The sequence below is a fragment of the Seriola aureovittata genome, chromosome 22 (assembly GCF_021018895.1).
Source record: "Seriola aureovittata isolate HTS-2021-v1 ecotype China chromosome 22, ASM2101889v1, whole genome shotgun sequence".
Taxonomy (NCBI): Eukaryota; Metazoa; Chordata; class Actinopteri; order Carangiformes; family Carangidae; genus Seriola; species Seriola aureovittata.
Window position 1 is genome coordinate 13,625,767 of NC_079385.1, and position 26,493 is coordinate 13,652,259.

The 26,493-nt window shown below is 41.5% G+C and overlaps 3 protein-coding genes across 6 annotated transcripts; 2 read left to right on the top strand and 1 right to left on the bottom strand.

Annotated features, from left to right (window-relative positions):
- The first annotated feature begins 106 nt into the window (after positions 1–106).
- Positions 107–2,547, top strand: ccdc59 (coiled-coil domain containing 59). Its single transcript, XM_056367272.1, has 4 exons — positions 107–394; positions 776–1,136; positions 1,723–1,831; positions 1,986–2,547. The coding sequence occupies exons 1-4, from the start codon at positions 247–249 to the stop codon at positions 2,148–2,150; spliced, it is 783 nt and encodes a 260-aa protein (XP_056223247.1). The 5' UTR covers positions 107–246; the 3' UTR covers positions 2,151–2,547.
- Positions 2,548–2,680: 133 nt separating this feature from the next.
- Positions 2,681–13,745, top strand: cracr2ab (calcium release activated channel regulator 2Ab). Of its 3 annotated transcripts, none has more exons than XM_056367267.1 (18): positions 2,681–2,964; positions 3,803–4,174; positions 5,697–5,808; positions 6,268–6,457; positions 6,614–6,760; positions 7,680–7,770; positions 7,884–7,979; positions 8,260–8,447; positions 8,719–8,790; positions 9,023–9,071; positions 9,177–9,259; positions 9,545–10,235; positions 10,377–10,515; positions 11,040–11,121; positions 11,470–11,584; positions 11,985–12,086; positions 12,333–12,409; positions 12,603–13,745. In XM_056367267.1, exons 2-18 carry the CDS (start codon positions 3,971–3,973, stop codon positions 12,688–12,690), a joined length of 2,526 nt encoding a protein of 841 aa, XP_056223242.1. In that variant the 5' UTR covers positions 2,681–2,964; positions 3,803–3,970; the 3' UTR covers positions 12,691–13,745. The 3 variants fall into 3 exon arrangements, 2 of the variants coding, with proteins under 2 accessions (XP_056223242.1, XP_056223243.1); XM_056367268.1 differs by having other exon boundaries at positions 9,638–10,235; XR_008826422.1 differs by lacking the exons at positions 11,985–12,086; positions 12,333–12,409; positions 12,603–13,745 and having other exon boundaries at positions 10,377–10,511.
- On the bottom strand, positions 13,247–24,995 carry LOC130163250 (protein arginine N-methyltransferase 8-B-like). 2 transcript variants are annotated; one of them, XM_056367270.1, is made up of 10 exons: positions 24,186–24,995; positions 23,297–23,521; positions 21,827–21,982; positions 21,135–21,198; positions 20,055–20,197; positions 19,627–19,714; positions 18,329–18,444; positions 16,457–16,607; positions 14,864–14,985; positions 13,247–14,081 (listed from the first exon to the last, which is right to left on the bottom strand). In XM_056367270.1, the coding sequence occupies exons 1-10, from the start codon at positions 24,252–24,254 to the stop codon at positions 13,998–14,000; spliced, it is 1,218 nt and encodes a 405-aa protein (XP_056223245.1). In that variant the 5' UTR covers positions 24,255–24,995; the 3' UTR covers positions 13,247–13,997. The 2 variants fall into 2 exon arrangements, with proteins under 2 accessions (XP_056223245.1, XP_056223246.1); XM_056367271.1 differs by having other exon boundaries at positions 24,115–24,204.
- Positions 24,996–26,493: the final 1,498 nt, after the last annotated feature.

Genomic DNA, 26,493 nt, shown 5'->3' on the forward strand with positions numbered 1-26,493 from the left:
AAAATATTCAGCGTTTTTCTGACATTTTCTCCCAAAGGACTAAGCCATGAACAATGCTTGGATTTTACAGTGCAAGTTTTTACTGAAAACAAACAATAAATACTTGTAGAATCTGTGTTAATCAGTGGTGGCAGCAAACCGATCCGTAATCGATTTATCACGTCTGCTGTGTTTTACGTCATCTTCCCGCGCCGGCCGACCCCCCACATGTAAACATTTCACGTTTCTTGAGAATATTTACCTCAAATGGCACCGACGGATCGGAAAATGAAGAGTAATAAGTTTACAGCGAAAGATGGCAACTGGAAGAAATCAAAAAATAACGCACATGGTGTCAAGAAAAAGAGGAAATGGATCCCGGAGCACAAAGTATTCGAAGGCAGCGTTAAAGAAGGTAAGGTTTAGTTTTTTTCTAAACTCAATCAACAGCTTCTCTGTTAAAGTAGTTGAAGTAGTTAGATACGTGATGGGAGGATGGTTAAATCACACAGCTGCATTTACAGAGAAAGATAGCCAACAGTGAGGCACAGCCTATCTACACTTGTATGTAATTTACCCTCTAGACATGCACGTTGCCAAACTCAGTAAAGAAATATAATAATTTAATTTTGCCTTTTTGTTTGTCAAAATTTGATACTAGCTGAAACGTTTTAAAACATGTTTATTTAAACAGCGTCTTCTATTAAATTTGGCAGATAATATATCCACCAATGATGGAGCTTTTATTTAAACATAATATTAACTTGAACTTGTGGTATGCATTTTTACTCTTCAGGTCAGGGGTTTGCTTTCAAGAGGAAGGAGAAAGTCAGACATGAGTACAACAAGCTGCTGCGAAAGGAGAAGAGGAAGAACCCTGAGTCTAAACCGCTATACAAGGAGGAGTATCCAGAACACCTCAGGCACCTTTACATGGCTGAGGCAGAGAAACTGCAACAGGAGGCCTGGATGAACAGAATGAACAGGAGTAAACTGAGAATGAAGGGGAAGGAGAAGGGAGAGGAGACGGCTGAAAATGATGCTGTTGCACAACAGAGTGAAGCTGCTGATCCAGATCCAGAAGTTACTGGTGGATCTGAACTGACAGATTCTGTGACTGGAAACCCTGAGCTGACTGCAGCCTCAGAGAGAGAAAGGTAAGAACTAACTTTTTTTTTTTTGCGTGAAGTTTAAAACAATAAAATAAACATTTCTTTTCAGGCACCACTGTCCATGTCTTTGTGGACTGTTTTGAATGACTATTTAAATAAAATAGAGAAAACACACTTCAACCTAAAAGTAAGGTGTTTGATGAAGTTTCCACCGGCTTACATTTCAAAATATTTCATTACACACATTGTACAAGATCTACAAGACCCAAGTCATTGTATTTATCACATTATTACTGTTTAGTACGTACAGTATCATGTTGATGTGCTAGATGCTCATTATTTGTTTTTGGGAAAACAATTCAACTCCAAGTTAAAGTGAAAAGTGTTTCAGGGCCCATAAAACAAAGCCTTGAATTGGTTTAGCGTGATGACAGCTCATCTAATATGATTCTCTGTGAAACTCAAGAAATGTTTGCATCTATAGTCAAACCCAGAATTCCTTCTGTTAAAGTGGAAACATTAAAATTTGATTGGAGTTTGGTTTTGTCATTCACTATTTTTCTTCCGCATTTAATTTTCATTTGCCAATTAGGAAATATAGTAATATTGCCTTTCTGATGTTCTCTTCCAGTCTTCCAATAAGCAACCGCATGAGGAAGAAAATGCTGAAGAAGACATCATACCAGAGGACAAAAGAGGAATTTGAGAGTGTCAAAGAAAAACGGAAAAAAAAGAAAGAGGTGAGCTTATTTAGGTTATAGGTTATTATATTATTAACATTCATTCATGGGGAAAAAAATAAGGCCTCCTCTGTTTTTTGACACTTTTTTTTTATGTCAAATCAAAATACAGTCTTTTGTTCCACTGACAGGTTGTCTTGTTCTTTTTCCTCAGGAGTACCTGAAGAACAAGCAGCAGAAAGAAGAAGCCATTCAGAAGTACAAACAGAAAAAGATGGAGACGTTCCAGATGCTGAGCAAAAAGACCAAGAAAGGACAACCCAATCTCAACCTCCAGATGGAGTATTTGCTTCAGAGGATCCAAGGAACCGAGAAATGACTCCAGGGTCAAAGCTGATCCTGTGGAATGAATGAACAAAAGAACGGACCTTCCCTGTATTTGACTATGTTATTAAACAGCCTGTCGAGGTGCATTGGAATCATGCTTTCACTTATGTCTTTTCAGTACTGATTTATATGTAGAGTGACAATATGAGTCTAGTTTGCCTCTACACTAAACACAGAGTGAAAGCTTGTGGTTGTTTAATTTGATCTGTGCTTTTACTTTTATATTGTAATTTTGCAACTGCAGCCCATCTTTAGTCTCAGACCACAAGATGGCATTGTAAGATATGAAGAGGTTGGAAACATGCATAGTAAGAGATCTATTAATCAATAAATGTTTGAGTTTCCTGTAAATTATTTTGAAATAGGAAATAAATACCAGCTTTAGTAAATTGCCGTGACTCAATCATTTAGCAACAGTCTGATAGTTTTGTTTAAAAAGTTACTCAAAAAGCTGTCTTCCTTTAGATCCTTAAACCCCCTGTCAATAACACATTAACATTCAAGATACTGTGGTCTTAAGCCTGCTGTCGTCATAGTTACAGACGATGTAAACATGTTGCATACATGTGGCCCGCATAAAGAGAGTTCACTCTGCAGCCCTCTCTCTCTCTCAGTGTGGGAGCAGCGTGCGGACGCAGGGTGAAAAGCCTCAGGCTGCTTCCTCATGACATCACATGGTTGCAGAATGACTTGTCTGACATTCATCTGTGAAGCAAGACTTCCTAAACACAGAGCGCGGTCACTGCTCTGTTGATACTGAGGGTGGAAAAAAGGCTTCATTTTCTTGTGCGTATCATTTGTAAAAGGTAAGACCTTTCCTCCAGTTTCTGGGTTATTTAAAGAAGCAATTTTTAATTTTAAAGCTGAAAGGAACTGAAAGAATTTGCCATGAGTTTCTTTTTACATGTATTAAAGCAAGGCCTGAAACTTTTTGTATCTATCACACTTGTTATTTAGAAGAGTGTGTTTTACTGCACAGGGTGAACTTCTTGTAAAAGTTTTTATTTGTATTCAAGAAGAAAAAAGCCCCATGAGTAAACAAAGATGAGTGTTTTTAACCATTGCCATTTCTTAATAGTTTTGTCTGAATTGTGCCATCCGGTCTCTTAGCCACCACTACAACAAACTTTACCATCTCGAGAGTTTAGGCAACTTTCAAAATCACTCATCTGCCTCTCAGATTTCACTGACTGCAGTTGTTTGCTACATATTTAGAATCTCTGACAAGATGGGCTGCGCTCCAGATCAGAACAGAACAAACAAGACAAGTACTTCAAAACCTTGTTTGAGTTATGCAGTTGTGATGGAGACAAAGAACTGCTGCAAAAGCACAAAAGGCAGATACATTGTACAGTCTGGAATTCAGCCTCTTGGTGACGGCTCTTGCAGGCATTATGCCATCATGTGTTCTGTATGGCGGGGTATTAAGATAATCCTTTACACTGTTTTTACATACCTTTGTGAGTTGCTTGTTCCGGGCTTATTAGAAAAGGGAAGTACTGTATAGTTGTAACAAGTGTGGTACTGTTGCATTAATGTTCTGATTACTTAGGAAACTCACCAGTTTTCTCCCCCTTCCCAGTGCTGCAGTAAGAAGTTTTAAGTTTGACTGCTGTATTTGTAATATTTCTCTCTGCCTCACAGGAGCCTGCAAGCAGTTTTGAGTGTATTTACGTTATCAGTGATCTCAACATCTGATGCTACTTCCTGTCTCTGTCGTCATGGCGACTGCAAGAGCCCCAGAGCACAGGAGGATACAGGTCAGTGAGGAGGCCTGATGTCTGATTCCACTCCTGACTGCCGCTGAAGTACATGCTACTTACGCACCGTGTCACTCAAGTGTCCTTAAAAAGAGCCGCAGACATGGAGGAGGAGAGCAGGGTGAATGGCTTTGGACTGAACCCAGAGAGGAGGAGTTCAGACTGGGGTCGCATCACCCTGCTGGACAAGACCAAGGAGTTCTTCCAGACCTGCGACGTGGAGGGCAAAGGCTTCATTACCCGCACTGATATGAGGGTTAGAAAAGGAGTGTGTGTGTGTGTGTGTGTGTGTGTGTGTGTGTGTGTGTGTGTGTGTGTGTGTGTGTGTGTGTGTGTGTGTGTGTGTGTGTGTGTGTGTGTGTGGTGTGTGTGTGTGTGTGTGTGTGTGTGTGTGTGTGTGTGTGTGTGTGTGTGTGTGTGTGTGTGTGTGTGTGTGTGTGTGTGTGTGTGTGTGTGTGTTTCCCGGGGTTTGAGAGGGGAATGGGGTGACTAAAGGTTACTAGGACATTTGTAAAGTCTGCACACTGTTGGAGCTCCAGGCGGTCCAGAATATAAAGATGGATGTACTGATGGCTTGATTTTAGGGCAGAAACTACAGATCTATGGAGTCATTTTCAAACTTGTAGTCTTCAGCCCCAGGCAGCACTGACTCAAATGACATCACTTGAGGCAATTTATCATAATACCACACTGCTCCTTAGTGAGCCACAAAAGGCTCTATACACATTTGACCTCATAAAAATTGTTTAATGTGTACAATAAGTAGATCTCCCCTTTAGTCATTTGGTTTATAAACTTGTAGACAATTGTAAAATAAATGTCCATCACAAGTTCATGGAGCTCAAGGCTGCGTCTTCACAATGCTCATTTTGTTGAAGTTCTAAAGGCGAAGATATTCCATTTATAAGTTTTCCTTGACAAATTGAATCGTCTGATCAGATAATTGTTTCAGTGCCACGTGATTCTAAACTGCCTTTAAAGCACAAGACCTTTTCTTTTTTTAGGTTTGTTTTTCCTAAACCAACTCGTCCTTTAATGTCTCTCGTTCTTTGTCTGAAAATGCATGGCCGCTCTGCGAATTCATTCTCCGCTGAGAACAATAGGTCAAGAGGACACGCTTTTACCTTTAATGACAGTGAATGGCAAGCAGGAAACACTTAGTGTCATGGTTGTCTTTCAATTCTGAGATTTTTTTTTTTTTTTTTTAAATGTTATATCACCATTGTAAAAGAAGCACTTCACCCACTCACACACACTGAAACAGGTGCTGAGGCGACTGTGTAGCACCATTGATGGAAATGTTTACGAGTATAGGTACAGCTCACTCTCGCACACATCATTTCACTGGCTGAAATGAGGGACACAGGCAGGAACAATGCGCACAAACCCTCTTCAAAGCACTAAAAACGTCCGAGCTGTGTTGTCAGTTAATTAGGACGGGGCTCTTTTGAGCTTTGCGCCTTTTGTTGCTGTTGTTGTTGTTGAGAGCTTCCAAAAAAGGCTCTGTACAGTGACACATGAAACAGCCATTTTGTGCTAGTGTTTATCCTATGGAGGGTGTGCTTGATTATAACCACACAGAGTCAGATATGGCAGATTTAAGGCCCTTGTTTTTTTTTTAAGTGACATTTATTGATTTATATACTAATCGTAGTATCGTGAAAGTTAAATTCTTTCTAATCCAACTCCTAAACGTGTTAGTCAACTATGTGTCATATTTTTGTACAGTCCAGCTCAGTGAAATAGCATTTAAATATGTCTTTGTGTTTTCCTGGCAGAGGCTGCACAGAGAGCTGCCTCTGTCTGCAGAGGAGCTGGAGGATGTGTTTGTCTCTCTGGATACGGACCGCACTGGTTACCTCACACTGGAGGCATTCTCCTCTGGATTCAGTAGGTCTTCCTGCAGTGCCAGGGCTTTAGCTTGCTTCATACAGCTTATCTCAATCTACAGTTTAAACTGCATTCTGTCTGTCAAAGCTGGAACCAACAACATTCAAATATGGCGTATTAGCCAATTTCAAGGGAAATAACACACATGTTATACCAAGTGCTCTGTGTTTGAAGCCTTTAAATGCTTAAAGCAAGACTATATCATTTTAGCTACTGTTTTAGCTTTAGTAAAAGTAACAGGATGGTAATACATGCTAAATGCAGTATAACTGTAACAAGACTAGAGTCATACAGTGATGAATAATTGTGTTGCGGTTATTACTTAAATTTTCATGTTAAACAAGAAAGATAACAGCACGATACGCTTTGGAAATTTACTTTCAAGCTAAAGCTAAAGCTAAAGCTAATGTTCAGATGCTTCTGTGCTGTTCATTTAAAAGTTCTTCTGCTTCCCCTCAGGTCAGTTCCTGCACGGCCGGAGGATCTCTGTCACGGACGACCAAAATCAGACCCCCAGCCCCATCTTAAGAACCAAGGAAGCCCTTTATCAGAGCCAATGGGAAGCCAAGCTGTCAGGAGTTGAAGACGAGGAGGAAGGGCACTTCTGTATGCTGCTGGAGAGCCTGGGAGCCAGTAATGTGTTTGAGGAGTGAGTGTGAACACTGCAAACCCTTATCGGGCGTATATGTATTTTTTCTTACATGCTGTGTGACCTCCGTCCATATGTGACAAGAGGAAGCCGTGAGATGTGGTTTTACTTGACTCATCTCCCTCATTGTGTCTTCTGCGCTTTCTTGTTCTTCAGTCCAGACGAGGTGCGCAGTCTCTGGGCCCAGCTCAGGCGAGATGAGCCGCACCTCCTCTCCAATTTCGAGGAGTTCCTGGCCCGGGTCACTCACCAAATAAAAGAGGCCCACCAGGAAAAGAAGGAAATGGAGAGCGCCCTCCAGAGGTAGGTAGACAGAACACACGCACTCATGCATAACCTGTGGTATACAGGGGGAGAAATCAAATAGAAACACAGGGATTAAAGGAACTGGGTGTTTATTTACTGAGGTGACAAAAGGTCACATTTAAAGCATTTAAGTGCTGTGCTTCTTTAGCCACCTAAAGAATGGCTGACATAATGGTGGATTTGTGCGTGTGTGTTTGTGTTTATATTACTGCCTGTAGCCTGAGAGTGTTTGCATGGATTTACCTGTAATTCTCTATAGAACAACCTCTTTATCCGTGTCAAATGACCTCTAATCTGGAGGCACACTCTGAAGTCCGACCACCTTCTGCTGGTGTGGAAACACATTAAGATCACTAGTCTGAGGTGGACATGAAAAGCAGTGAGAAGTGTTATATATCTCGGTCAGTATATTCATAGCTTTACTTTAATAATATGCAGTGCAAAATGCTTTATGATTATTGACATAGTGTAAAATTGCAGGCGTGCACGGGGTTTGTTGATGTGATGTCAAACATGCATATGGAAGTTTTCCCATGGCACTGCATGGTACTGTGTAACAGCTTGTTATTCCTCTAGACTAATACTAAGTGGCTGATTTGGGTCTTAACAATTGTCAGAGGGAATGTAAATACCACTCAGTATTCTTTTGAAAAATGAAGCTCAGTGTGTGTGTGTGTGTGTGTGTGTGTGTGTGTGTGTGTGTGTGTGTGTGTGTGTGTGTGCATGTGTGCATGTGTGCATGTGTGTGTGAGTTTTTACATGTAATTACAGTTACAGAGGGAATAATACAACCTTAAGCTCAGCCTAGACAACAATGCCAGTCTGTTCCTACATGTCGGGGGTATTATGTCATACTGTGTGTGCCTGTTTTAACAGTGTTAACATCCCTAATGTTTAGTACTGTCCCTCTTTGCAGGAAGGCTGCGACACATGACAGTGAGATCCGTCATTTATATGAAGAGATGGAGGCACAGATCAAAAATGAGAAAGAACGGCTGCTGCTTCAGGTGCTCAAAACAAAAACTCAATCATTTCCCGTTTCATGTTGCCGCTGTTTTGGCAAGATGTTAAACCCTAATCACGTGCCACTCTTCAACCTTTTCTTCTCCTGGCCACGCAGGACTCTGAGCGTCTTCAGCTGCGCAGCCAGGACCTGGAGCACCAGCTGTTTTCAAAGGAGAGAGAGCTGGAGCAGCTTTTCAAGAAACAGAAAGGGGTGAGTGGATATGCACAGCACGTCCTGACACAAGTTTAATCACAACAACATCCACTCACACAAGATTTAGATTCTATATTCAATTGGAAAACGACTTGTAAGATCAAATAGATCCATTGCTATAAAAAAAAGTCCACGTAATGTTCATAAAGTGCGTTTGTGGTATTAATCTTCACTTCCTCATCATGTGTTGTGGGGAGGGGATTTAACCTGCTCCCTTTTCTCCAAACATACTCTAAGCACACTCACCCAGCGTTAGTGCATTTTCATCCCTCTCCAGTTAGAGCTCCAGTGCCACGAGCTGAGCAGCGAGAAGCAGGAGAGCCATGTGGAGAACGTCAAGCTGAAGATGACCAACGACGAGCTGTCCCGAGCGCTGGAGAGCACCAGCCAGGAGCTGACGCTGGCCCAGGAACAGCTGGCCATACTGCAGGAGCAGGCCGCCCGGCTGCACCGGGAGAAAGAGATGTGGGTATACACACACACACACGCACACACACACACACTCACTACACAGATCTATCTCTAGTATTGTTTGTATTAACATTTATCTAAGAGTGTTTCCTCACCACAGTTAGTTCCTAAATATATCGGAGATATTCCTAATCCTATTCATTACCCTACACCAAGCTTTAACTTTAAACAAACCCTTAAAGAAGTGACCACATTTGGTTTGCGAGACTACAAACACACTCACTTGTACTTTTACTGAGAATTGAGTGTTTCTGTCTTGTTTCAGGGAAATGTACAGAGTAACAGAGGGACTGCAGAGGGAAAAGCAGAGTCTCATGAAGCAGCTTGATCTCCTCAGGTATGATGAGGACATCCCATGAGCTCTTATCAAACCCGGGTAGTTGCTGCTTTTAATCTTTTTAGTGTCTGGTTGAGTTCCTAATTGGCAAACTTTACAAATCAGATTCCAAAGTAAGTTCAAGGATTTTCAAAGACTTATCTTGGGGGCAGGTTTAAAACACTTTTTAGACTTTTCAGTGCGTGTTTTCATTGAAAAGATTCAAACTTTCTTCTCCTCTCTTTCATTTCAGAGAGATGAACAAACATTTGAAGGATGAGCGAGACATATGCTGCGGTGTAGTAAGTGGATGCTGTTTTATGTCTCAGTGGTTATCTATTATGGCATTACCTGACTGATTTAAAAAAAAAAAAACTTTTTAACACGTCCCCTTTTGTTTAAACAAGCCTCGAACTTCACTCAGAAAGAAGCAGAAGCAGAGAGCGGGCCTCGCCAACATATTTGATGACACCAGCCAGCCGGCAAAAAGGTGATTCATTTGTCATCCCTGTATTCTTTTAACACAAATCACCCCCGTCAGATTGTTTCCTGTGTGTCAAAGAAGAATTTCCTCTTCAGTGTGTTGTGAAAATCATGTATCAAAGGAGGAAAAACAGAGGATATCTGATTCTATACACTTCCAAAAATCAATTAAATTAACATTTATTTTAATAACACTCAAATCAGACACATTTGAGCACTTTGGCCTCCAGATTTTCACCTCACTCAAGTGAATTGATCCAGTATATCCTCTGTTTCTCCTCTGTTTCCAAAGAGCCCCACTGTTGGTGGATGGGTCCTACCAGTCTCTGGAGGCCTTGCCTATAGAGCACCTTCAAATCGTGTTTGTTGCTTCCTCCTCCTGTAGTGAGGATGATACCACCACCACCGCCACCACCGCTACCACCTCTTCCACCACTGTTAGCGCGCCTGCGTGTCAACAGCGCCCTGCAGCAAAGAAGAACTCTGGTTTAGCCAACGGCTACGCTAACCCTGCTCCCCCCAAAGTGCACGATGTGAAGGCGAAGGCCAGAAAAGCGCCCAGCAAGATGGCTGCCCCCAAGAGGGTGACGAGCAGAAGCAGAGAAAGAGGGAAGAAGGTGGAGATTGAGAAGAAGACGGGGGTAGGAGAGGAGGTGTTGGACGCCCCTCCAGATGGGTGGCCCCTCCGTCGAGTCATCTCCATCGAGGAGGATCACCTACCCCACCTGCTCCACGGTGGGCCCCAGCCCTTAATGCACCAGCTCAGTGAGGAGGAAGACGAGGAGGATGAAGAGGAGGAAGAAGGAGCACAGAGCGACACAGAATCTACTGTTGTCACAGCAACAGCCCGCTCTGCCACCCAAACTTCCAGTTACATTCCAGTGTTGGCGGAAGCTCCTTCAGTGAGGAAATCCCGCATTGCCCGAGCAAAAAAGACGCCCACGTCCCCAAGAGGACAGCTTCTCGGGAAGGACACTCAGCAAGTTCGTCCACAGCTTTGGTGCTTTAAAGTGACACAAAAAAAAAATCTTGAATTTATGTGTACAGACAAAGAGCAATTCATTTACAGAATGTGATCTGAACAAAAATGTTGATCTGTCTTGCCTGTGTTTTATCATCATCAGAAGCTGACAGAAGGAGCCCTGTTCGCCCCGGACCGTCTCTTTAAGGTGGTCCTGGTTGGCAACTCCAGCGTAGGGAAGACATCCCTGCTGCGTTCTTTCTGTGAGGGCTGTTTCCACCCTTCCACCACTGCTACTGTGGGTGAGAAGAAAGACACTGTAATTTTTTCATTGTACAGAAAAGTGTCAGAGGCTGTGTTAGAACAAATGTGAATGGCACGTTAGCGTGTGTGTGTTTGTGGATGCTAACACAGAAGAGGGCGACTTAGCATCACATGAAAGGGCTTGTGAAGTCATATTGGCTGTCTAAGAGCCCTGGCACACATTGTACCGCAGCTTATGTCAGTTCTGATGAATTTTTCCCTTCGCTTTCATCTTTCCCAATCCTCACTCCAGCCTTGTTATCTGCACGTTGTTCAAGCCTTCCTGTCTGAAATGAGGCCCAATCAGTGTCACAGCTCGCTGGGCCCCCTAGTGGCCAATTTCTGTCATCATTGCTCTGTCAAAAGCTATTACTATATCTGAACAATCAAAAGTTAAATACAAGAAATGTAGTAATATATTTAATCATTCAAAACAATGACACTAAACAAAATCCCTTCTACTAAGAAAATATTCATTAATCCTGGTTATATTATGCTGATCTTTGTTGTGTCTTGATCTCAGGTATTGACTACAGTGTGAAGACATTAACCCTGGACAATATGCAGGTAGCCATGCAGCTCTGGGACACAGCTGGTCAAGAGAGGTGAGTTTCCTCTTACTATATAGATACAAAACAACTGGAAACAAAAACACCGTTGGATATTTTAACCTAAAACACTGAGAAAATAAAGTCAAAATCAACAAATAATCATTAAAATTCGTAATTAATCATTTTTTATCAATTGTCTCTTTGGGTATGTAACCCAAAGAGACAGATTATGAATAATGTAATGTATGCTTTAATATGTTTTTACTATACTTACATTTTTCAGTGTAATTTTAAATAGTATAATTATAGGTAATACTACTTCAAGTGTATGTTAGCTTGTCTTTAGTGTTAATGTATACAGTCGTCAGTGTGCTGACATTTGAGCCCTGTTGTTTGACACAGGTACCGCAGTATAACCAAGCAGTTCTTTCGCAAAGCAGACGGCGTGGTGGTGATGTACGACGTCACCGTGGAGGAGAGCTTCAGGGCCGTGCAACCCTGGCTCACCAATGTCCAGGTCTGACCTTTGACCCAACCCTCGTCCTCTTCATGAGTAGAGTTCGGAGATTATAATTATATTTATTTATCAAACACAGACCACAAATATCTTTTATTAGCTGTCTTTTTTCCACTTGTAGCGCCAAACATTAGTTTTTTAGATTTTTAATTAGCCAATATAGATTTAAATTCTTACTCTTAAATTCTGACTTTACATGTCAAAGCTGTTGCTGTTGAGTGGTATTATAGGAAGTGTAGGGTCCAGTGATTTTGGAGCTTGACCCACAGTACAGAAATAAAGTCAGGATATATAAACCTTTAACTTTTGCTTTCTCTTTTGTTTTTTTCTATCTCTTGCTTATCCCCCAACTTCCTGGAAGCACAATACTACATAATTTTTTCGGACATTTCTTTTTCAGGAAGCTGCAGGAGAGGGCATCCCCGTCCTCCTTCTAGGCAACAAAATGGACATGGATGAGGAGAGGGAGGTGCCATTTAAAGAAGCTGAGCAACTGGCTTATGTGAGTTTAACTCAAAGCTCATGGATGAGTGAATAAAATGTGTTTTTATTGCTTTCTGCTTTCACACAAATGTCAAGTACAATGGATTACTGCTTCTTTCTCAGTTCTATTCGAAAATGACTGCAACACCGCTGACATTGCTCATGTTGTTGATTCAGGTCATCTTGTCATATTCAGTTGTAATCCCAACACAAAGATGTAGCTATTGACAGCTCTAACTTGTCTTTGTCTACATATCCTGTGCAGGAAAACAAGGTGATGTTCTTTGAGGTCAGTGCCTACACAGGCAAGAATGTGATCGAGTCCCTCACACACCTGGCCAGGTAAGATCACGGCTGTGAATCAAGTCAGTGCATAATGTAACAGCAGCTGTCAAGGAACAAAAGTCATCAGATACATGATAAAACCACTTGGCAGTAGATGTTCTTTTGTACTTACAACCTTTAGTGAGGAAATTGATTTGTGGTGGTAACACTGTTGGCTCCTCTCCTTTCGTTTCTCTGTGTCTTTGCTCAGAGTGTTAATGGAGCAGGAGGACACAGTGAGAGACCCAACAGTCATCCTCAGTGCTCAGCCCATAAGGAGGAAAGCCTGTTGCAAGTGAAGACACACTGACCGGCGAGAATAAGCTAAAAACTTTGGAAGAAATCTATCAATGTCTCCCGGACACTGGATTTGCAGTGTTTGAGAACAACGGTGAAATCAGTATTGAAATCGTGTCTTCACTTTGGCACAGACATGCGGTGCAGATTGAAGTGGACATTGAAGGATGGTGCTGCGCCTGTGAACAAACTGCTGTCAGGCCTAAATGATGACGCTCAGAGGATGAGCTTATCTAAAGTGGAAATGAGGCGCTGCACCATTTCCTGTGAGCAATGCTGTGTTGCCAAATCCCAGTAGTGCTGTCTTTAAGATTTAAACATTTTCTGTCATATAATTACTTTCAATAAAAACCTTCACCCAAGAGAAAAAAATCATAAATGTACTACAGGCTTTGCATAACTGAATGTTAGCTTTAAAGTCTTAATTCCTCTGTATTTCTCTGTATCTGGTGTAGTGTATGTTATGTAGTTATATTTTATTGAACTATACTGAAATAAATTATTTGGAATTCATTGAAATAGTAGTTTTAAATGAAAATCATGTGAGAAAAATCCAACTTGATTCTTTGAAATTTTATTCATCATCACGTTCTGTTTTCATATTCTTTGTCTGGTCCCGAAAACAAAGTGGTTCATGACATATTGCATCTGTGTTTGTTACTGTTTTGAGGCATTGTTCTGTTTTTACTCTGGCACCAAAGTACAGTTGTTCTGATTTATCCTCAATTAAAGAAATAAATAAATCACATTTCATCTTTCTGCAATCAATGAGGCGAAAAACTTTCACATGCAAATAAATAATGAAATAAAACAACTATTGATTACTGTACCTTCAATACAATTATACAGTGTGTAAATCATGAATCTTAACAAATGACCATAGGAAAAACAGTTAATGACTGTGCTGTAACCCTCTCAACATCACACAGATCAATGCTTCTCCATTAGCTGCACTAACAATATAAAGACTGGTAAATGCTTTTCATTTTATACTCAAAATAATTAAATTCCCAGAAACTAGTGACAGAAAAAAAAATCAAGTTCATTTAGGAGGTTACATTCAACGATGTGCCCGAGTTGATCAAGTTGGTACACGTGATGGCACTATTGCTGACAGATACTTGTCTACTCTGATGACATCACTCAAGTGCTGGCTTAATGGCATCCAATCAGATGCGTCGGGGTCGCCCTCGCAGGCCAACTGGAATGCTTGTTGGAGAGCCTGTGCCCCCCCCCCCCCCTCTAAGATGTGTCCAGAGGGGCTGAGGGACGGTTCGCACCAGGGGCGCCGTTGTTGTAGTTGTTGTTCCTAACGCATTTTATAGTCGTGGGAAATCGCGGCCTCACATAGTTGTCCTTTAAAGTCGAGCTCGAGGGTGAACTCCAGGTCACGCTACAAAAGATAAAACAATAACCAAGAAATGAACAGCAGGAATATCTATCTAATATCTAATAGCACCTTCACACACAGCAACAGATGCACTTAATATTGTTAAATCTACCAGTGGAAAGTAACTAAATACATTTACTCAGGCACTTCAGGATTCTCTGCTACTTTATACTTTTACTTCACTTATTTTCAGAGACAATTAATGTATTCCTACTACATTTATTTGAGAGCTGTAGTTACTAGTTACCCTGCAGATTAAGATTTTACATACAAGACATATGATAAGCTTGTGAAACGTGATGCTTTTTAATTCAAGACTAAATAAATGGTTAAAATTAGACCCAATTCCACTCACTGCAACAGTAAAATGCCATCTACAGGTGAACATAATAATAATCTGGTAACATAATGGAGAATAGTATAATACTCTCAGCAGCCACTTCCTGCACTATGTGTACTTTTACTTTTAGTAGAATAAAAAAAGTGCTATTTGCCAATACTTAACACTTTTACTGACACTTATTCTCTCTAAGGAGAAGAGTCAGATCGATACCACTCTCATCTCTGTCTGTTAAATATGAGGCTACAGCCAGCAGTCACTTAGCTTAGCTTAGCACAAAGGCTGGAAAGTGTGGGAAACAGCTAGCCTGACTCTTTCCATGGGTAATTTAATTTTTTACCTTGTGGTATTGCTACTTTACATTTAAGTATATCTGAATAATTTCTCTAACACTGTTTAAATCTAAACTATTGAGAATTTTGTTCTGATCTTTGATGAGTCTTACCACATTCTTCTCATTGGGCCTGACAGCAATACTGCCAAAGATCTCCTCTCCTTTTTTGACAGTTAAGTAGTCCTCTAAGTAAAACACTGTCTGCTTCCAGTGTGTGCTGGGAGCATCTGGAGCTAAGGATAGGATGGAAATAGTGGGAGGGAGAAGAAGAGAAGCGAAAGGGAGGAATATATGTGCAGGAAAAAGAAAGAAATAGAAAAATGATTTTAAAAGATGACCATATTAGAGAGGAGAGGAGAGAAGGTGAAAGGTGTTTAAACAGGAGAGGGGAAAAGCAGAGAGGAGAGGAAATGAGGAAAGAGGTAGGAAAGAGTCATTAAGGGGGAAAGATTTACAAAACAGTTCCGGTAGGCACTGAAGTGCCGTGGGCATGTTAACGTGGAATAAATTGAACAACAAAGCAACTGAAATTTACTCAGCCAGTGGGAGAAACACAAAGGCTTATAGGACAGAACTCCTTCAGTGATGCTCAGCCTCAGGCCCAACAGACTCAGCCAAACATAGAACCTCCTCTACACAGTATTATGTAAGCACTGGATGTATGAATGTATTAACATAAGCTTACATAACAGCTTTGCTACTCTCTCTATTATAGACGTCCTCGACACCATGTTACCAGAAGTGCTTGGTGATTCCGTCGCTGCAAACGCGGGGTTGACTCATGTAACACCAGCAGAGTGTAGCCAAGAGCTAAGATGCTGAAGTGCAGGCGCTTCCTTTTAATAGACGCTGATTTATTGCTCAAAGTACTTGTGCTCAAGAAATTTGGAAGCTTACAGGACATCAGGAATGTGAAAACAAAATTTACCAGTTCCTCCCTTCATGTACTCTTATGTACTGTTTTATAAATGCCTGCATTTTCTTTGTCTTCTGAAGACATCAGAGCTTCGAGTTAGCCAAAATTATATAGGATTTTTTATTCTTATTATTTTCTCACTTACCATCTGTGATAGCCATGAAGACTTTGTTTTATTTGCTGAGGTTTTGATATTTCTGTCTCATTGAACACATTGCCACTTTCAGACACCATTTCTTTCAAAGAAAGTAATTCCAATTGAAATGATTATTTTGAAAGGTACATGTTTCCAGTAATACACTTTTTTCCACATTTCCTATTTTATTTATTTTTTTGCTGCGGCAGTAGATGTTTTAAGCAATGTTCTGTGTTTTCACAGTGAATTTAGATTTAAACTGACTGTGTTGGAACCTCTGCTTCTGCTTTGCTTCTTCTTTTCATCCTGGATGTTATCCCAGGAGGGCACAGAGAGTATTTCTGTCAGAGTGACCCTGTGAATGTTTCGTTTCTCTACAATTGCAAGGAGGTTATGTTGTTGCGGTAAAGTGCTGAAAGACAAACCTGGGAAGTGTGAGCGTCTTCCATTAGACAGTATAGTACAATGCACAGTTAGACCTCCATTGTGTGAGGGTGGCAGAAATATCAGAGACAACGTGAGAAATTCCGTGGCTTTATATTACAAGTATGGATTAGTGAAAAAATATGCTTTTTATGATTTGTGTGAACCAAACCTTTAAGGGTGGAATAGGAAACAGTGGTTATGAGTAATGACTCTGGTGTAGCCTCACCCGTGGAAAAGCCAGTCTTCTTGTGACACTTGGTGAACTCGATGTTGAAATAGGTGACCAGGGCATGGACATAATCGTTGCGTTGAATCTGCAGACAGAAGGCTGAGGTGAAGGACAGGTCCTCTGGCTTCACAGTGTAGATGTCCACTTCCTGGAAAAAAAAACACCCAGTTATTTTATTTCATTTTAAAAAGACTGCTCTCAAGATATCTCTGCTCTTTTCAATTCATGAATTTACCCTGATGGAATAGCAGCACTGTAATGTAAAACCACACACACACACAAACACAAGTTGTTACCCCCCACTTGCCATCTCTCACACACATGCAGTGCATGTATATGTCAATCCTTCTTGATTATTCATCATGATTATTCTGCGCGCGTGTGTGTGTGTGTGTGTGTGTGTGTGTGTGTGTGTGTGTGTGTGTGTGTGTGTGTGAAAGCCCACAGGTTGAATCACGGCTGGCAAATGAAGCCTGCTCACAGTACACATGCTGTGTGGGTGTCCTCCCTCAAGCCTACAAGGGAGGGAGTATTTGTGTGTGTGTGCGTGTGTGTGTGTGTGTGTGTGTGTGTGTGTGTGTGTGTGTGAGTGAACACAGCATCTGTGTGTTTGCTCATGCTACATCATGAATATGGCCACAAATTTAAGTATCACATTTTGCTACCTGCCAAGTATCACACTGGGTACAAAATAAAGGAGGGGCAGATGTGTCTCTGCTCTGCATGTAGATGATGTTGTATTTAAGAGGATGATTGAGGGGGGGGGGTTACACTGCAACCTGTTCATCTTGCCTTTCCTATTGCGCTGTGGATTGCTTGGCCATGTGGCGTCAGCATGACAGATTGTGATTTAACACCTCTGTCCTTTCCAATGATACCAGGCCAGTATCATATACAGCAAATTGTGGGAGGAGAGGGAAAAAAAAGTCCCTGGGAGTGACTTTGTAATTTTAGCGTGATAGGAATGAGTGGCAGTTTGATTTAAGACGGGGTGAAGTGGCTGGCAGCGAGGGGAAAGGGTGGATAAGCCCTGAAAACATGCATGTGAAAGAAATTGAGGTGGTGAAAATTAATTTTCAGGCAGTGTGTCACTAACTAACGAGTAACCCGCCCTCCAACCTGACAAATAAGCCACCTTTTCAAACACAAAAGGAAACCCTCCTTTTTATGTTCTGCGCTTATCCAAGTGATGGAGAGCCCATTTCATTCTCGCTGGTGACTCAATGCCTGCTCTCAAGTGACATTTCACCATCGCACAGAGGGAGAGACAGAGTGAGACCACCCGTTCGCTCAGACCAGTGAGGCCTGACACTGTTCAAATCAGAGAACGTGACAGAGGATGAAGGGTCAGAAGTGAGTGAGTGATTCAGAAGGAAATGGTGAGAATTGAGATGCCGAAAATGACGTGAGAAAGAAATAAGAAGCAGAGCGGACTGAAGATATCTTAGGAAAAGCAATGGAAAGAGAGGTAAAGGTAGAGGGGGACAAACAAAAAAGCTATCACCTCCCTGAATGCTCTTATCCTCTGTTCATTTGTGAGATAAAAGGCAAGCCACTGCCGTATTTTCAAGCATGGAAGCAGAGCCGCAGACTATTACAGCTCTCCAGAGACCTCTATTATGTACTAGAAAATAGTCTCAGCAGACAGGGAATGCTCAGAGGTTTGGGGATTGATAGCTGTCTCTGAATTCTTCTGGTGGGGGGAGTTCATGTACTCGGTGGGGGAACACAACAGATGAGAAACTTTGCTTGTTTGGATGTGTGCCTCAAATATGTACATTTTTCAAAACATAAAACCAGATGGCATGAAAGACAAATGCTTGAGGTATGCCCACACCCCCTCCATCATGCATGTACACACAGACTAACCTTCAGGAGGCAGGCATTAGTCACCACCTGCTTGGGATCTACCACATCCACCAGAGGCTCTTTGATGGCCACGTTGCGAATGCAGCTCATGTCGAAGCCGTACACGTTTTCCCACCCTGTGCACACACAATCATAAACATCTGAGGCACGGCTACCCATGACAATACACATGCAAACAGCATGTGTTCTATGGGTTTTTACTTTTTAATTTTTTGATTTTATTTGCAAAGCTCTGTTCTCTCTGTTCCTGCCAAGCTGTCAGAACAAAAAAAGGTAGCAGAGAAAATAAAACAGAACGCTTAACCCCTGCCAAGAAGAGCAGTCCCGCACTCATGCTGTCTTTCTGTCTATCCAGGCCCTGCTGAAAATAGACTCCGGCCTCCTCCACCTCCTCCACCATGTCTGGCAGGCTTTTTTTATTATAATTTGGGCTGAAAAACACACCAAGCAAGCCTTCCCTCCCCCATTCCCTCTGTCCCTCCACTCCACCTTGCTTTGTCAGGGGGCCAAACACTAAGTCTGTACGATGAGAAGGTGGAATATGCCACCAACGCTGAGAGAAACTAAAAATAAGAGCGTGAGGGTTTGAGTAGTCTGAATGCTTTTGGTATTCATGTGAAAGTATACACCTTTGTGTGAATGCCTACATTTTATGGAACAGGGAAGGCCACCTGTGCAGTGAAAGGAAACTCAGTAGAAGTTATTGACCCAGATTCGGTGTCCATGCACCCTTTAATTTTGGTGCTTTGATCTGGATCGCAAGGTTAAGCTCAGCGCTCCTGCTGTGACAGTTATTTGAACGCATGGAGGGAGTTTAGAGCAAAGAATGCACTGTAGAATATCTTGTTTAAACACGTTTGGTGCTACTTTCGAAAGGGAATGTTTTACACTAGGCGTCTATGTTGAAATTAATGGCTTTATTAATGGTTAGCCAGCTGGTGGAGAGCGAAATAGAGCTAACAGAAACGTGAATATTGGACTTAGATTCATCAGGTGGACAGAAACACAACTGCTTGTGTTGGTCTCTGTCTGCTGCAAACCCACCAAATCAACTTTATAAAGTGATATCATCCAGTTAAAATATCTGCTGACATTAATAAATCCATTAGTTACAGCTTATGTAACTCTTTATCAAGTGTGACTTATTAGTAAGTGGAGCCATTCTTCTCTGTATGATGAATTCACTTCATCTGCACAATGATCATCAATTATGCACAGAGAGAGACGGAGACAGAGGAAGGTAATAACTTAGCAAAAACTTGAAAGCAAACAGCAACAAATCTACCATTACTACTTACAATGAATCTTGAAGTCCTTGTACTGCCTGTCTTCAATGGCTACCACATAGAGAGCAGCCCTGTCAGGGAACATCAGGCCTCCAGGTTTCTGAACGAGAAAAGCTTCACACATCAATGCCGCACTATACAGTGGCCATCCATCATCTTTACTATTCACACACCTGGAGTGTAATATAAGATCACATGTGCTGAGGTTATAGCCTGCAGGCGGCTACTGAGCTCAGAAACCCGATCATTCATGTATGACCTCAGCATCTGGGCAGCAGACAGATGCATGCAGGCAGTACAGTAAATCCTCTACTTAATCACTGTCTGGTGTGTTTATGTATCAAAAGCCTTATTTGTCCAGCCAGCTGCACACACACACACACACACACACACAGAGCGAGCCCAGCACCCTCCCCAAGCCTCCAGCAGGAATATCATACCAGCCATTTGTCCCTGGCAAAAATGACGGTGTTGAGCATGGACTCGTAGAAGAGGCAGTAACCCATCCACTCTGAGATGATAATGTCCACCTTCTCCACGGGAAGCTCCACCTCCTCCACCTTGCCCTTGAAGATGGTAATGACTGCGATGTGGAGAGCCACAAAACAGCAGGCACCAAATTACTTCACGGCATCTTCATCACATTAATGGAAATTGTAAAATGACTCTATTCTCAGATAACAGTGTTTTTGTGCCAAGGGATTTCTGTAAATCCATACAGCTTAATTACTGCTCTCATCTTGTGCATTTCCTTTGTCTTATTTTCTGTTTGCCTCTTTGACCCACGATATTGAAATACAAGGAGGGCTGTCAAAGTAAAACAGATGCAATATGGTAGAGTTCAGCACTATCAAGTCTGGTCGTTAATGCACAATAATATACTGAAAAAACAGAATCTTTCGGATGTGGAAGTGGAAGAAAAACTGATGCAAACATTTCGCACACGCTTCTGTTGTTAAATAGCTCATTCTCAACCTTCGACACCTTAAAGATCACTGTGTTTTTTACTTGTTGGTTGCTAATTAATAACCTGTACTCCATCTAATTTGCTTGGATATTTAGTGGATGATTATTATTTGCAGTCATCATTGTATAAATAACAGTCTGTACCTGATAAGAGTTGGCATTTGAGTTTTTTCATGTCCTATTGAGATCATCAGCTAAATGCTTGAATTGAAAATTTAAAGAGATCAAACAAAAACCTGTCTAATGGTGAATTTTTCAGGTTATGAAACCAACCATCTGTTGCCAGTCCTCCATCTGTGAAGTTCAGGGTGGCATTTTACAATGGTAATCAGCCCCACTGAGGGGATTCTGACTGATGGCAGAGATTATGCTTATTTGACATCCAGCTGCCAGTTAACCATCAGAACTGTGACTAATGTTGTCGGGTGTGACGGTAATGATGGAAATATGAAGATTTTTCACGCTATTTCTAATCCAGACGCCATCACACTCCTCTGCATTCAGACAGATGGATATAAGATATATTGTAGTAATGGAAAACCACTTAAACTTACCATTGTGTAGGTGGTTCGACTTGATAATCTTCTCTGAATATTCTGATATACTTGAACATTCTATCTGTAGGTAAAAAAGGAAAAAGAAAATAAAGATTTCCTCGTGAACAGGGATGACAAGCAGGGTGTTATCTACCGTATTCTCTCCCCATATACAGTCAGTTCACCTTTAGGGTACTCAAGGACAAAATTTAATCAAACCCTGATAATCCATCTAAACATTTATGTCCCTGGTCACCCATTGCAGACCGTGTGCCGCATGAAAACGAATAAATCATTTTGCTCTCCCATCCATAAGTGTAATACAGTATATGAATCATACATAACTGTGGGAGACACTGCTGGTAATGTATAACCTGTGACTTGCAGCCCTGCTCTAAGGGGGAGCCAGATGTCTCTTATTGCCTCTGTGTCAAAGATTGTCTGAGAGAGATTACCAATTTCTGGACTAGACTAGCGCCTGGACCTTAGGAGGAGTTTTTAAAAAAAGGCAGGATATGTGCGTGCGTGGATGTATGTGTCTGATATTGGGAAGGGAAAGCCACAGATGAGAAATAATGTGACAGAAAAGCCAGATATGATATGGGTGTGTGGCTTTTTTCTCTCATAAAGATTGAAAGAAAAGCAGAGACTGACAGCTGATTACAGTGACCTATTAGTTAGTGTCCAAAGGGTGCATCTATTTGTCTCACCCCATACACATGTTTGGCACCGGCATTGGCTGCAAACATAGAGAGGATCCCCGTTCCACTACCGACATCCAGGACAATTTTATCCTTGAACACATGCTTGTTGTGGTACATCGCGTTCCGGTAGGTCAGCGTCCGCACCTCGTCTTTCAGCATCTCCTGTTCAATAATGGAGGCAAAATTGAGATTTCATTGCTACCCAAAGAATACACATAATACACATCATGTTACATCATAAACATACAAATGTGTATAGATTCTGCAAGAAGTGGGCAGTTGCATGGTTCCCTCAACATGTACACACATTTTTGTCGTATATAATGAGCTAGAAAAAGCAGTATTTAGGCCAAAAGCCTCTGTGACAGTGACAGAGCTTCTTGAAATAGACAGGAGTACAACGCAAAGCCTTTGAAGCCTTTGGGGACCGCCTGATATCCATCTCCCTGAGCCCATTCACACATCCCACTTTCACTTCTTTCTTGCTTTGCACTCCTCTAATCAGGGCACTCTCTTTGTCTGCAAGCAGACAAAAACCTGACCCACATGCTAAATATGGACTCTATTTAAAAAAGGTCTATATGTCCCCAAACTTTTCCACCATCAACCCTTCGCAGATCAAGGTCATTAGCTGGATTATAGCTCTACAATTTTATTTAGCAGCTGACTATAGATGACTGTAAAAGACAGACACAGCTTGCTTTCATTTATGGAGCACTGTGAAGACTTTGCAGTACATCTGAAGTGCATAGTGCTAGTTGGTAATGAATAAGCCTCCTCTTTTGTCAGCTGGGAGACACTCTCCACCAGTGCAGATAATTCAGCAGCTTTATGTTTCCCCACAAGATATCACTCCTAAAACTTAATGTTTGGTTGTTCATAAGCAGACAGCTGCCTCTGTGGTTTATGTTTGGGGTTGTTTTTAATTTGAGGGAATAATTTGGATAGATTTTTTATATTTAAATTTAAATTAAATGAGAGGTACTTTAAACTTCTGGGATATGTTTGAGTTATGTTTTTGAAGGTGTTTGATTTCATGCTTTTTTAAAACCCATGTTTGGACAGGAGATTCGAAAGCACTGGAGGACTGATTTTTTGCTTCTCCTGGATGATTGTTTTGTTGTTTTTTTGCACTTGCTTGGGCTTTAACTTGGCTTGTGTACTCTTACTTTACAAACGGACTTTCAGATCCAGTGAACTCAAGATTTGGAATCAAGTATCTGTAGGCATTAGCTTCTCAGTTATGGGTAAAATATCATCTATGCCAGTAGAAGATTTGGAACACTACCAAAATCAAAACCTGTCTGTTCATGGAAATCTGTCCCTGTTAAATCAGACGAAGTTTTTCACATATCCTGCTGCCAGACTAACCTTGGCAAAGTTAAGGAACATCAGGTTAAACAGAACAGGAAGCATCTGGTGTCATTTTTTACTCTAATCATACCAAGCTGCCACTTGTCAGCTTGGTCTGCTTACCTCATGGATGCCAAAGTGAGCATAAGAGTCGAAGTAGTAGTCCCGTGACGTCATTTCCTCCGGGCTGATGAACTTGGCAATCTTGCCTCGACCAGGACAGGTGGACAAGGCTGCTACATGAGGCGTATGGGGGACGCAGGGCACATGGTGGGTAGTAGGCACTGGTTTAGGCAGTGGGGAGGGCTGGGCAGACTGAGAGAGGGGGGACGTGACAGGCTGTTGCCGCTGTTACGGAGGAAAAAGAAAGTATAAGGGTAGAGTTTGTATCAGAATTAAGAAATTACAGACAACAATGAAACCGAAAAGAATGAGTTAAGAAAGACTGTGTTTCATGGGAGGAAATTACAAGTGAGTGGAGTGGGTGTGAGTGAGTGGACCTTGTTCCCGTTAATATGGGGCTTACAGCGAGCAGGATTAAATGCAAGTGAAAAGGGAACCATAAAATAAGCAGTCAAGAATCCATAAAAGCAATTAGCCTTTGTAATTACACAGGGGGGAGACTTGCTATAGCGGTGATGTACTACAGGAAGAGCCGGTAAAAGATGCAGGTCCGTTTCAGCACCAGGGACAGCGGACATGACCACGTTCAATACGTCCATGCATCCTAAACTGATCATTTAACCTAACTGCACATCTTCTGCATGCATTATCACTATTATTGATGTTATACTAGTCTGCATAGATCCCCCGTAACATCTGCAGGACACGGGTATGTACTTCGCTTTGTGTGCACACCATCAGTACAACGTTGATTCTAAATGAGGCTGGCATCATTGTAACGCAAATATAAATAATTTTAAAGTGCAATGTGTTGTCACCATTAAAATAAGCAGACTGACAGTGGCCCGGTCCCGCTGTTACCGGGTGCAGGACACCACAAGGTCCCTACCTCCGAGCTGTCCGCCTCCGCCATCTTCCGCCGTAGCAGCAAACAACGCGACGAATGCCTCAGTCCCATGAGAGCCGACGAGATTTAGGCTACAACTCTTTTAAGTGTACGAAGGGTTCTTCTTCTCAACAGAAACGTGTGAAAAAATAACACTAAGCCACCAGATGTATGGCTTGAGTACATGTAAGGAGGAAAGTCATAATATGAAACGCGTGTAGGTATCACAGTTTCATCAAATTAAATTAATTCCCTCAGAAAAGTTGTTAAATGGATTTGCGCGAGGCGAAACGTCCAGTAATCCATACTGTAAATGTGATACAGGTTGTCTTAGTGGGAGGACTCATGGATCGCAGAGCAGTCTATTGGCTGGAGAGACCGTGTTGCGACTGAAAGGTTGCAGGTTTGATCACAGCAGGAGTCAGTGTATCCATTAACAGCCGCGCGCTCCGTTTCGGTGTCCTCGCGTAAGACATGGAAACCCTACCTGCTCGCACATTTTAAATCAATGGGGCTAAAGAAAATGATGTGTAGTGTCACCCACGACTAAAAAAAGGCACCCGGTTGCACGCTGGAAACAAAACTCCACACTAGAAAATGCTTCTTCTCGTCTACTGCACCGTTTATGAACACTTGACAACACTCAGCATCGGGTACTCGCACAATTCCGATCTTCGCGTGCGCTACGGAAAGTCCTTTGCGTAATCCCGATGGGGTTTCCAGGAGAGAAAGTTAAACGGTGTTCAAACTGTGAGTATGCAATGCCATTTCACACGACCGCCCCTGCAATGACATGAAATAAATTGTGACAAAAATATTAGAATAACCTTAACAAAACGAAATCTTTCCAAAGACAAATGCCTCTCACACTAGACATTCCCTCAATGGGGGGGGGGGGGGGGCGCAAAGAAAGCTACTATACGTTAATGTTATCCATGTGGTGACATACTTTATTGAACTACGGCCAAAACTAGCTATAGGCAATTTCTGACGATTTCCGGTGATAGATTAGATACTAAATTAAATGTAACGCAGGCACAGATGTGCAACTTTTGGTTTAGTTTGTACAACAGCTATTTTTGAGCTGCTTGGAATGCATATCAGACTATCAGGATCTAGGACCAATTTCTTAAGTGGGTAGGTGGGTATGTAGGTAGGTAGGTATACTTAATTTGAGTATTTACACATTTGGCTACTTATACTTCCACTATTCTACATTTCAACTGCAATATTGCACTTTTTACTTCACTGCATTTATGTAACAGCTTTATTTACTAATTACTTTTAAGATTGGATGCTTTGTTTTGTCCTAAACTACCCAACAGCATATGGTGTAGTGATAGCTCCTCTTCCACCAGCTACAACATTAAGATACCATTCACCTATTAATGAAACAATAAAGTAATATAATAACACTCACAGGGGCCATATATCCTTCATAATTTGCACTTTTACCTATCATCAAAAAAAAAAACTTGTTTCAAGCATGTTGCCGTCTTAAATCATCCCAGTTAGTGAAGTCACAACAGGCTTCATTGGCTGTTTAAGGCAACACACCTACTGTGTCATCACTGATTGTGGTGCGACTGCAAGTACAACATGCTTGCATGAGAGCAGCATGCAGAGCACATTCACTCAAATTTGACATCAACAACATGGAGGAACCCTGAAACCATTCTATTTCCATTTCCATTTCCCATCAGCTAACACAGCTGACCCTCATCTATTTGGTAGTTGGAGACAGAAGAGAGAGTGATATCACTAATGGAAAAAGGTACGTCTCAAACGTAATACACAATGGAAGATTTTTGTTGGAATGTTCTCATCTAATTGAGGAACATATTTTCCAAAAAAATATTCAGATGTATGTTATTAATTCAGTTTAAATTCACAATATAATGCATTTATATTCGCACTGCATTTTTCCATTGCCTTCGTCTTGGAAAAAACTGTATGTTAAAATATCTCCTACTTCAGGATGTCTGATTACCATACTTTAGTGTTTACTGAGTGTACTGTTGATGTCTGCATCTCTTTCATTACTGACTCAATCACTCATTTCATACTATATCAAATTATTTGGTAGTAACCTACTTTGATCAAACAAGATATTTGTCACTAAAGAAAAAAAAAATATGGGCTTGTGTTCCATTAATGAAAGACAAAACACAATGAAACACCAGGTTTTAGTCAGTTATGGATGAGCTCCATCAGTGGTGCTTAAGAACATCGGCCCACGCATCACACTCAAGGATAATGTGTGCATCCACTCATGAGTGCGCGCACACACACACACACACACACACACACA